A 12,204-nucleotide genomic window follows, 5' to 3' on the forward strand; every position below is an offset into this window, starting at 1 on the left:
AAGAGAATAGCATCATTGTAGCTTCACAGTCATTGTTTTCCTCTGTAGAATTTGACAACACCTGCTGCTAAGAAGGACTCCACCAATTAATGAAAAAGAAAGCGTCACAAATCAGAGAAGAAACAAGGAGAGCAGAATTTTTATTCAATGCATTGTTATGACCAAGACCTGGGGGTCTACATTATCCACAATGCAACACAACCAGCGACAGAGTCGTCACAGGTTCAGGTGTATACTGTTAGCACACTGGCAACACCAGCTTATGTCGCCTTGAGCCGCTAAAGCCTCAATTGAATACAAGGAGTAGGCAACACAGTTTTAATCAACTTGCTTTTTTTTTTTGTAACCCTAATTTGTATTTGTAGGTGCGAACAACACTTTTATAAATACGTCACACAGGAGCGACGACAATGATTTAAACAGCTTTTCCCTCATCCTTAATGAATTTACCACAGATGCAATTTCAGGTATCGGGAGCATAGAGCAGGCTACAAACTGCAGATCTACAATTAACTGTAGCAGTTTTAACAAGACAGACATTTAGATTAGCACTGGTCTTATATTTGAGTTTCTTACAGCAGCAAGACTAACAAAATCTTACAGAGGCCTACTACGAGTCTGAATGAGATGTATCATTTTCCTAAGCTGATCACATCTCGGTTACAGAATTTCTTGTAGCAAAGTTTCTCAGTTGTACACTCACAGATTTATTTAATATCTATCTGAATAAGGAGACCCCATGGACACAGGCCACAGGCCAAGTACAACAGTTAAAGCCATACAATTATTTTTGCATAGTCAGTCACTGTGGACAGTGACACATCGATTAAGACCACTACGGCACATTGTTTGAGCTTTAATGCTAACAATAATGTTTTTTGTTCACGGTTTTTATACAGATACGTTTTGAAGATTCACTGTAAAGAAAAAAAAAATGGCACCGTTCAGGCCAAACTCAAATCTGTGAAATATGAAGAGTGAGACAAGAATGCATCCCCCAAAAGTGGAAAGTCAGAAACAAATACAATGTTCTTTAATGCATGGTGTCTACAGTTCCACGATCTGTTGTGGAAGTTGTACTCTTTGCGCCTCTCAGCAGATTTTTCACACTGATTTTGTCCACCCAGTTAAACAAAAATGTCCTTTTATTTATTTTCTTAACTGTAAGCCTAACAAATCTTTAAAAAAAAAAAACTTAAAAACTTGGCAAACATAATTCAAAACAAACAAAAAATGTGACACAAAAACCACCACATGCTCAAGTAAAGCCTGCGGGTGAAATAAAAATTCCAGGGGACACAACAAAGAAAAAGTGACCAAATCGAAATATTGTACAGGGGAGAACTATACCTTCAAGTGCTTCATACACCTCGATCTCTTTGAATTAAACGCTTCTGTTCTGATAAGAGAAATATAAAGTGCAGGACACATTCAGATGCAGACATCCTTTCTGCATGCTCATAAACAGTAAAAGTCTTTGTGGTGAACTCAGCCCTTTTTTCCCCCCCTTCTCTCCTTAAAGGTACTCAAACCTTCTGACTCACTTGTAGCTCCAAAAGCGTGAACTTAAAATTGATATTCCCCTTAGTGAAGAGAGAAAGGAGCACTTGTGTCTTCTACTTGTGGATTGAAATACTGGGTTTATGAAAGGTACAGTTTTACTCTTGCAAACCTCTGAACCAGAGAAGCAAATCCAGAAAGCTAATGAACCTTGAATGTGCTAAAACATGCAGATTTGCACTCCGTCACCTGCAATTACCTACCTTTCTCTGCTAATTATCAGATAATCTTAATTCAAACGATGAAAAGCAACCTCTTTAACTGACAACCACAGAGGCCTCTATTCACCTTTAATGACTCATGCGTTCAGATTACACCGGTGTTTGTTGAGCGATGCAAAAGCGGCTCTTAAAAGCTGGTTTTACAAACTGGATGCTGATTGCTTTGTCGTTTCATAAACTCTGAATGATCCTATTGGCTGACATATCAACATCATCGGTCCTCTCATGATAATCAACCCGTGTGGGATTGTGTGCAGCTCCTCATGCTGATCAGTCAGAAAGGGTTGTACTCGCTGAGTGATTCTGAGCATAATGCTGAAGAAATAAACAGGAATCCGACAGGTCGGCACAGAGCTGTACGTGTGTTTGCAAACAGCCACATTTTTCACTCCGACTTCCCCCGGAGTTTCTCCTGCCAGACCCCTGGTACTTTTTCTGCAGCAAATCCGAGTGGGCTGATGTGAGGATGCAGCAGGATATTCTCCGGAGAATTTTCCTCTAGCCAAATGGGAGGAACGTGAAAACGGCCAGAAAAAGCACAGCTGCTTCCGGGCCTTTGTTGTGATATAAATGTCAATTTATTTATCAGAATAGTGTCAGCTATTTGCCTACTTTCTGTCAATTCTTGTGAAACATCTAACAAAAGTTTTCAGTAAGCCTGAAATTCTCACATTAAAGAAATCTCCCTTTCATACCAGACTGGACACGACAGCTTTCTCATGAACTCCACTGCTAACATTTCCTCATTAAATACATTTTCCCCTCATGATTGAAATCTGAGAATCATTCACAGCTACAACACTCCTACAGCGTCCCTCTGACACGAGTCCTCCTTGAGGCACAGGATTTGGTGCTTAACTTATTGTCTAGGTATTCTTTTGTGTTGTCTGGAAGTAATTTACAATTGAGTGGATCTGCTTCGCTTTCACTTCGGAACTCAGGATGTTTCTCTTTTTTAGAGCCAGCTTGACGCAGAGAGACACAGCAGGAGCCGACTTACCGGAGGGCCTTCCACAGCGACATAACGAGGACTACACTGAGAAATGTCCGTCACTGGAGAAACGTTATTTCCCGCAGGTTCTCCACTTATAATCTGCAACTCTTAAATCGAGTCACGTCTTCGCTTAATTCCTTCTTCTGCACTGGCGTTTTCCCCCAAACACATCTGCTGGGGAAGAGGGCGTAAAAACTCAGGTTCATCCTAAATGGGTGAGACGATGGAGATGGGAGGGAAAAAAGGAGGCGCTGTTTCTACAATCACTAGGATGTCTCCATCATGCGTATGTCATCTGTCTCTGTGGCGTCATCCTTTGTCCATCGCACGGTGTTTGTCCACAGTTCGGACTCTATACATCGCTTTGTAGGATACTCTGCCACCTAGAAGAAGGAGAGAAAGACAGGGGGGGGGGGGCATTATGATCAGAAAATGAGGCTAGTCATTGACCCGTCAAATAAAAAAAAAAAAAGGTTAAAGTTAAGATGGAATGAGATTATGGGGAGATTAACCTACTCTTGCAGAGTTAGAGGATTATACAGATGATGTAACTGCACTCTGCTGCTTTAACATTTCATGCACTGATCTGGTATTAAAATAATGTTATTTCAGGTTTTTGTCTGCGAGGGATCAACGAGGGACTGAAACCAGATTCATGGTCAAATCTACCCAAAAACTGTGTGGAAAACAAAACATCAGCACAAACACAGGAGCAGGTCCAGGAAAGACGAGCTGCTTCCTAAACCGGCAGGATTGCATTCCTGCGTGGCCGTCTCTCCCTTGTGGGAGAAGGGGAGGAGTCTTCTTTTCTTTTCGCAGAGGAGCTGTTTGGCAGACGGTCAAGCTGTGAGGCCACAGAGGGGACGAGGCCTCATTCACTCTCTCGCCTTTCAGAGTTTAGCTGTTTGGTAACATTTACTCTCTACATCATCTGACTATTGATAAACTTTGCTGAATTAAAAAAAAAAAAAGCATTTGTGTCTAAATAAGCTTGTTACTGTCACATAAAAAAGCCTTTTATTTGTATGAGAGGGAAGGTGCTATTAGGTAGTCATTTGTTACACATTTTCTACATTATTCTCTTCTCCTCTGGTGAGGCAGCATGTATCTAAATCCCTATTCAGACTGCCTTTTAAACCCATGATATTCATGCCCCTGTGACATTTTTGACATCAAGTGCAAGTGATCCCACCGCTGTAGCAACTCTGGAGGTGAGACAGTTTCAGCGGAGCCAGCAGGGGGAGCCAGCAGGGGGAGCGCAGCGCTGTGTTCAATGCATGAGACGCCAATATTACGCCATTGCAGAATCAATATGAATGTACAAAGATGTAATGACTGCTGAGATCAGTAAAGGTACTTTTGCAAAAAAAAAAAAAAAAAGCTGTCTGATACGGTCTTAGGAAACAGGATGATGCATTAAAAGGATCTCTGATGGTAGAAGAGTGGATCTGATCTACTGTTTGGACTTTGTTAAGTAGATGCAAAAATACACAACTATGGATTTATTATAAGTACGTAGCATTAAATGTCTCTGCGTACATCTGTCGCTCATTTGGCCCTAATACCACCTACACCACAGCCTATGGTATCAGTCTCTACATTTACACAGTTATATGCTAGTTTTAGAAACCTCACAGATTACGCTGTGGAGGGTTTCATCGAGCTGAAATGGAATTAGAGCCTCTCCATGACTGTGCGCTGACATGTTGATCCAAAGGTTCTGCAAAGACTGTTTTCTTACACAAACAATTAAAGAATATGTAGACTTGATTGTATGTTGTACTGTAAACTATGAAGCAGGCCCTGCCGTTCAAACTTTGAGATGAGACAACATCTTAATCATCCAGTGTGATGTTTTGCATTCAGACTTATATACTTTTGTACTACAGAAAACATACAGGTCAATAACGAGGTTAAAATAGTTTTGTTTTTCTGAGGGTTTTTTTTCTGTTTCGTTTGGACTCTTTATTATGTTATTATGTTGTAAAAATCCTCAGTGTTTATTCTTTGTAGTTTTTTTTGTAAAAGTCCTAAGTGAGACTTGTCAGGGTCGAGACCCAAGAGGTCCAGAAAAAGGAAACATCGTACTGTTTAGTGCACACAAACTTTATGAAGCCACCCCCCCTGCATAAACTCATCTATTACAGAAACAAACCGTACATCACGTGTCACTGAGCGTGCTCGTGTCAAAGACTAAAACTACAGTAAGGACATTTTCGCTATAATTATAGTTAATATTATTTAATTTTATAAACACATAATACAGTTTTAGTATGTTGTCATTTTTATTTAAAGCCTTGTTTTAGTTTCAGTTAAAACAAAATATATATATTTTTTCCATTAGTTTTTATTAACGACAATAATAACCTAGTTCCATCCAGAAACGTCTGTGACAGGTTCATATGAGCTGTTGAAAGATCAGAAAGAGTTAAGCAATTGTTGAATTTGTTTTTCTTTTATTATCATTTCATTCTTTCATCATTTAATACATAGGTCATAAAGTCATAACCTTTTTCTGCTTTCAACATTTCCTGTTAAACTTACACACACTCGTAGTGCCTACGCTCCTGTGAGGTCAAGATCAGTGTGCCATACATTGAAGCAAGACCACATAGGAGCTCGTAGGCGTATAGCGTTTCTGAGTATCAGCTCTTCTGTGTATCTGCTCGGTTCACGGTCTTAAAACCTCAAGTGTCTACACTCACAGGTTTAGACTTTGGTCTTTGAGTTTTCATTTTCTTTTCCATTTTTTATATTTTTCTTTTACTCTTTTGTATTTGCATTTGGAATATCATTTGAAATTTTTTAATACATTTTGTGAAGCTTTTTGAAATCATTTTCTGACTGAAATCATTTACACCACAAAGACTGGAAGTTCCCCTTAAGGACCCCGTGTACCTCGGAAGGTAAGCTTCAGCAGTCACACCACGGCACACTGATTTATTTTACACACTTCATACACACCTAACTTCCTAGCGTGGGGAGTTCACAGTTATTCCCTCTCTGGGGGGTAATCTAGAGTCCTATACCAGGGCTTATCCTTGAATCTAATTATTCTAGAAATTAATGTTAGGCAGATAATCCTGGGGCTGTGATTATAACTTGTTCATCTGTCCTCCAAAGGGTGTTAGAGGAGTAATGTTACATAGCTCCTTCCACTAGGAAAGAGTAGACTAGCAGGTTGGCAGGGAGTGAGCTCTCATTTAGTTCAATAATTAGTTAACTAATGTGTGGTGAGCTTCCGTTAGCTATAGTAAAGTTATTCACCCCTTTTTGCATGTCCAGGACATGCTACAGAGCTGAAAGAGATATACGTCAGGCTCTACAAATAAAACATATAGAGATTATTATCTGTAGCAGTGTTTTAATATTACACTTTAGTGGAAATGGGATATCTGAGATATAAAATGATCTGTCTTTTGGGGGGGGGGGGGTGTATGTCACACACAGAAGATATAGTCTTCGTTGCAGCTGCAGATGGTACGAGTCCAAACTCAGCCATTTGCCGCGTGTCATCCTGCACATCTCAACATATCCTGTCTCTCTGCAGCTGCCCTAAAAAGCCCATCCCAATACTGTGACAGAAGTTAAGGTTTTCAGAATGACATTTCCAGTGAGTAATGTGGCAAAGAGGATGTCCTGATCAATCAGACACATTTTCCCTTTTCCGAGTAAATAATCTCACCATGACTGCATTTGCCTCCAAATCCAGGATTCAAGTATTGATGAGCTTTAAGAGTTCTACATATTAGAGAACTGATATTCACTGGCTCAATGATGCCCCCTACAGCTATGTGGGTAAACTGCAATAACAGAAGAATCTCAATATCCTTGTGGAAAAAAAACAAAAGGAGAGAAAGAGCACTTACTGGAGGTAAAGAGTCCAGGGCTTCTTTGGGGTCCAGTCTGCAGTTTGTGCCAGTGTTGTGTTCTTCTATGTTGTTGTGTGTGTCATCTCTGCACTTGAGTGCATATTCTCTCACTCTGTGTTTGAAGGCCTCAAGCTCCGTCTGGAAGACTTCTAAGTAGACGTCTTGTCCGTCCTACACAATGACAAAGGCAACAGTGTAAGGAAACAGTTCGCCTTATGCTATCCCAAAAAAAAGAAAAGAAAAAAAAGCAACAAAAAACATATCTAAAGACACTTTGGCACATTTGTTATAGCATGCACTGTAAGAGTGGTCCACAGGTAAGTGAAATATGTTAAAAATAAAAACAATGTCATTTAGGGGTTGTGTGTGTGTCTCACTTTGGCTTTGTGGAAGAACTGTCTGAAGCAGCCTCGAGGATCCTGCTGAGAGTTTGAAGCCATCTCTAGGATGAATTGCATGACTACAGCTTGGTGTGCAACCTGCTCCATCAGCGCTTCTTTCTGAAAAACAAAAATCTTCATGTTCAGCGTCTGTTTGTGCGAGAAGCTCGCCTGATTAACTTTGAAGTTGTCCAAATAGACGTTAAAAATCTTTTTTTTTCCAATGCTAAACTTTTTAACATTGTTCAAACGACATGTGCTGTATAATCTGTAACTAAATATTTGCTTTGTGTGTTTGCAGCTACTTAGTATTTGATGCTGCTATGGATGTTAATTGTGTCCAAATGGAATCTCAGCAACATCTGATAAGCATCTTCTATAAAATGTCAGATGTCTACAAAGAGGTTAGCTCTGACAGCACAACGGTCAAATCTCAAACTGGTTCATCCGGATTCATCGTTATGTGCCACCAACTTCAACTCAAAGTGCTCCTGGAGTTCAGACAGTACATGAGGCATAAAACCAGCTGAGACTACACAGGCCGCATTAGTTAGAGGAGTTATTCCCTTCCTGGTTTTGTTGTTGATGATGTTGTTATTGTGGAGGTACCACTATAAACCAGTTTGCAGTAGACCGCTCAACGTTGATGAGTTGTTGGCGGTTCAAAGATGAAAGAACAGCAGTCTCATCATTTCAGTACATTACCCCTTCTTGCTGAAGTCTCATGCACCACAGGACTAGGTAGTTTGCCGTTTCCTCGCAGATGAGCTGCGGCATTTCAGCGAGGAACCGCTGACTGTCGTCCCATCTCCGCAACATTCCTGACAGAACAGAACATTAAAAGCATCATCGGTATATATTTTCTGCAGACATCAACAGGAGACCTCATGGGTATGTTTTGCATTTTAAATCTTTTCCTGCTGCAGTGTGGGGAAGGTCCACTGAACGCAGAAGATATTCGTTTCGACACAAAATAGGGCGAGGAGGGCTCGTGTCGGGCACCTGAGCACCGGTTACCTCTTGTACATGACGTAATACAACACATGCACGGCCTTACATAATTACGAAGCATGCTGAGTTTACAAGAAAGGCGGACTCAAAAATAAGAATAAAACATATGTAACGGGACACACAGTCGAGTACGCGTCCACACATCGGAGAACAACACAGAGAACATGACAGCTAGACAGAAATGTGTAGGGTGTGTATTTTGCCCTGCATTGAACACTGAGGGGGAAATTTGCAAAAAAGCTCCAAGCAACAAACTTAAGAGCTACATAATACAATACATTTCTTAAATCTCAATAGACATTTAAAACATGACTCTGAGTGAGAATCCATTTTTATTACAAACTTCAGATTCGGCATCTCACTCACCGAAGTGCCTGAGCTCTTGCTCATACTTCTGGAGAAACGTCTTGCACTTGTCTTGATCCATTTCTACTGGCTGGTTTGGGACATTGATGATACTCTGAAAGATGGAGAATAATAAAACAACAAGTCAAACAAAAGGAACAGACTGCAACTGTTCTTCTGCCTTGGTTGTCCCTCCTTTCAACAGAACACATCTTCACTGTTCGACTAACCTTATTAAAAACATCCCAACTGCTCACAGCTCCAAGCACGGGACTCCGGCTGGGTTCTGGACCTCCCAGCATGCTCTCCTTGCGGCGCCACTCCTCCACAGTGTGCGTGAGTTCTGTGGCGCACACCCGAGTGCGAGCACGTTCCTGCTCCAGGGACTCGGAGCTGTGGACGCCGAGAGAACACAGCTGATCCTGAGCTTCAGCCAGTCTCCAGCTGGAGACGATGGAGGCCTTCACGCAGCGCTGCTGGCTCTGGCACAGAGACGCCATGGCACAATCACAGCGGAGCAACGATGGCGACTGCTGTGGGGTTATTGCAAGAAAAGAGATCACAGAGAAATAGAGGGTTACTGTCAACGAGTTAAATATGATTCATAACGAGGTGTGGGAAAATAACCACACACAAACCACGCTGTGCATTAAGGACAGCTTACGTGTCCCTTTCCTCTTTGAAGCAGAGTCAGATCTTAAACATCACCCTGAGCTATAGTTTGGCCATTCCTTAGGCATCAGACCTGCCTCCATTGATTCCTGACAGGCAGTCTGATGGCTGATCTTCAGAATTTCTCACCAACATTTCTAACAACTTGAGATGGTAAAAACAGTCTGTGTTTGCCAACAAAAAGACAGCAGCACCCCCCCCCCCCCCCCACACACACACACACACACACACACACACACACACACACACACACACACACACACAGACAAAGTCTCAATTCCTCTGGTTCCCTCATGTACTTCTAACCCCAACCAACACCATCTCCGTCGCCCCACCCATCAACCTCCTCCTCCATCTGTCCTCTACCTCACTCCCCCCCCCCCCCCCCCCCATGCTTGCCTTAACGCCCTCCCTCATCCCAGACCGATAATCAAATTAACTGTAGACACTCTTAACATGCACACTAATTCCATAGACACTCAACAAGATCTATATTATTCTTCACAAATTATGCAACTATTAAAACAGCTTCTGTCTGCCAACTACACTGAATGTAGCTGCTTATATCAGGACTGATGAACGTACTTATGACTTGCCTGATAAACAGTGAATGCAAAAAGAGCAAAGGCTTCAAGCATTGGAAAGACAACAGAGGAAAGTGCCTTTGAATGTGTTTTAAAAATAAAATAAAAACAGTTTGCCAACATCAAGCTCAGACTGGACAACATGTCAGATGCTCTCGTTTAAACAGGGCTTTGGCTTGTCATACATTTACCCTCCCTAAGCATTGAATATATTCTTCTTTGCACAAACTCATATGCTCCCCCTTAGCTGCTCAGCTAAACCCCTCCAAACAGCCTGCTCACGCTGAATCACAACCTTAATGTAAGGCCTTTCACATTGTTCAGCTGTCATGATCACCACCATGCTGTATTTGGTCCTGGGTGGGGCAAAAGGGGGGGCTAAAAATAAATCAATGCTTCATTCGGCTTGCCTAAAACAATCCTGTTCAGACACCACACACACAGCTGTCAGTATCTGAAAACAGAAAGGACCTGAGGGGGGGGGGGGGGAGAGAGAGAGAGAGAGAGAGAGAGGGTTGTTGTGGCCTCTGATCTCACCATCCCATGTACGGCTGATCTCCCTCTATTAGCACAAATCCTGATTGGAAACTGCGTGACACCGTTTACCATCTAACACCACATTCAAGTTGGCGTGACTGTGCAACTTTAGGTTCTCCATCAGATTAACTTTCGGTCTTAAATGCAGGTTGGACACTAGTATTACTCACCAGGACAGTTATTGGCTCAATGTTATTGATAGCCCCTAAAAGCTAATTGATATAGTTGAACAAGAAGACAAGAATATGGAGGGGAAAAACAATATAACTGGAAAAGAAATAAGCAAAGTCTACAGTTTTCTCTAACTTTCAAGCTATCTAATAACTTAAATGACCCCCCGAACAGGCTTAGCTGGATAGCAATGTTTTGTTTTTTTTAATACCTTTCAGTTTCCTCTCTGGTGCCAAGAAGGGCCCAAAAGGATCACATGAGATAATTACCTGCTGCTGAGGATAAACACCACTGAGGTCCCTTGAAGCCTCGTCACAGCTTGACTCTTCGTGAGGTTGATTTGAAGCTACGTTGCCCAGCCACTCCATCACTGCTTAGCAACTAACTCACCTAGCTACGAAGTGGGATCCGCCAGCTAATGCTAGCTGTGTTGGAGGAATCAGAACCAGTGTTGCTCCCTTTGACAAAACTCACTGCCAGAGTTGAATGTGAACCATCTGCAGGTGTGATTTGTCAGCGGAGCCGACTTGAGAATATGATTCTACCAAAGCGACTCCAGCTCCCGTGAATAACACCGTTAGCTAACAGTTTTCAGAACTACAACTGGCCATCCCCAAACAGACAGGGGGGGGGGAAGGAGATTCTTCTTCTTCTCTGGTTTAATCATGGCGGAAACATGGTGCATACCGCCACCTACTGTACCGGAGTGTGTAACTTCAGGGCTTCATGTAGGATAGGATAGGATAGTACTTTATTGAAATTCGGGCGTTACAGCTGCACAGACAAGAAAGCTCAAATACACATTAAACAGAATAGATAATAAAAATAAAAATAAAAATAAAAATAAAAATAAAAATAAAATAAAATAAAATAAAATAAAATAAAATAAAATAAAATAAAATAAAATAAAATAAAATAAAATACAAATAAAAATAAAATAAAAATAAAAACAGGGGGTATATACAGTACAAAATGAATGATGAAGTTAACTGGGGGAATTGAGAATTGAGACAGTATTTGCAGAGAATGACAAGATAAAGTGACAAGTGATTAAAGTGACTTGGTATGATAAATAGCATCAAGTAATGTAAACAGCAGAGAAGAGAGGCAGTGTTGTACCACAGTACTGCAGGGTGCAGTTATATAATATAATGTAGTATAATATAATTTAATATAGTGCAATATGAACAATATAGTGTAATATGATTAAATGTTATATAATATAGACTAGTATAATAATATAATAAAATATCTAGAATGTACAGTATATATGTGTATATATGTAGTAGGCCTACTTCAGGTTACATTCTGCAAGTTGATGATAGATTTAATTTTTTTAAATTCCCAAAAAAAACACAAATAAACAACAACGACTGAAAAATAAAACATTTAAACCTTTATCTTTCAGAAAATAAAAAAACCTTGCAGCATTCCATCATTTTGTCCATCCTCCCTAAAATCACTTCCAGCTATCAAGTCCAAATTTTTCACCAGCTTAAACAACTTTTCCGGTAGGTGTCTTACTGGCTAAACAGAAACACAGATTTACAGTTGTTTTTACGGACAGAGCCTCATTGCCTTCCTTATTAGCGATTCGGCCTGATCCGTTCCAAAGTGAACTTTCAATACATCATCATTTAGAGCAACCTGACTGTGTCACACAGAGCAAATAGTAATGAGGATGTGATTTGGGGAGGAACAACATGAAACAAATGATGGCACTATTTTAAAAAGATCACTCTTAATGTAGTGTTTTTCAGTCCAGCCTCAATGATGTAGATGTAATCTCTGTAAACTTTCTCATTTTTAAAGGGAAATTAATTAAACTGGTGCAGGTATTGTTTGCCTATTGTAAGC

At 40.8% G+C, this 12,204-nt stretch overlaps 1 protein-coding gene across 1 annotated transcript; it reads right to left on the minus strand.

Annotated features, from left to right (window-relative positions):
- Positions 1 to 123: 123 nt before the first annotated feature.
- cdc37l1 (cell division cycle 37-like 1) lies at positions 124 to 10,982 on the minus strand. Its single transcript, XM_020638070.3, has 7 exons — positions 10,617 to 10,982; positions 8,614 to 8,916; positions 8,405 to 8,498; positions 7,733 to 7,848; positions 7,025 to 7,147; positions 6,645 to 6,818; positions 124 to 3,158 (listed from the first exon to the last, which is right to left on the minus strand). The coding sequence occupies exons 1-7, from the start codon at positions 10,713 to 10,715 to the stop codon at positions 3,042 to 3,044; spliced, it is 1,026 nt and encodes a 341-aa protein (XP_020493726.1). The 5' UTR covers positions 10,716 to 10,982; the 3' UTR covers positions 124 to 3,041.
- Positions 10,983 to 12,204: the final 1,222 nt, after the last annotated feature.

Source organism: Labrus bergylta, chromosome 17, assembly GCF_963930695.1.
Source record: "Labrus bergylta chromosome 17, fLabBer1.1, whole genome shotgun sequence".
Lineage (NCBI taxonomy): Eukaryota > Metazoa > Chordata > Actinopteri > Labriformes > Labridae > Labrus > Labrus bergylta.

Bases quoted from the DNA above. Each gene is read 5' to 3' on its own strand.
- cdc37l1 (XM_020638070.3), bottom strand. From the start codon at position 10,715: ATGGAGTGGCTGGGCAACGTAGCTTCAAATCAACCTCACGAAGAGTCA. The intron at 8,499-8,613 runs GTTAGTCGAACA...TCCATCTTTCAG, and splicing joins GTTGGGATGTTTTTAATAAG to AGTATCATCAATGTCCCAAA. The intron at 7,148-7,732 runs GTAATGTACTGA...TTTGTTTTTCAG, and splicing joins TGAGACTTCAGCAAGAAGGG to AAAGAAGCGCTGATGGAGCA.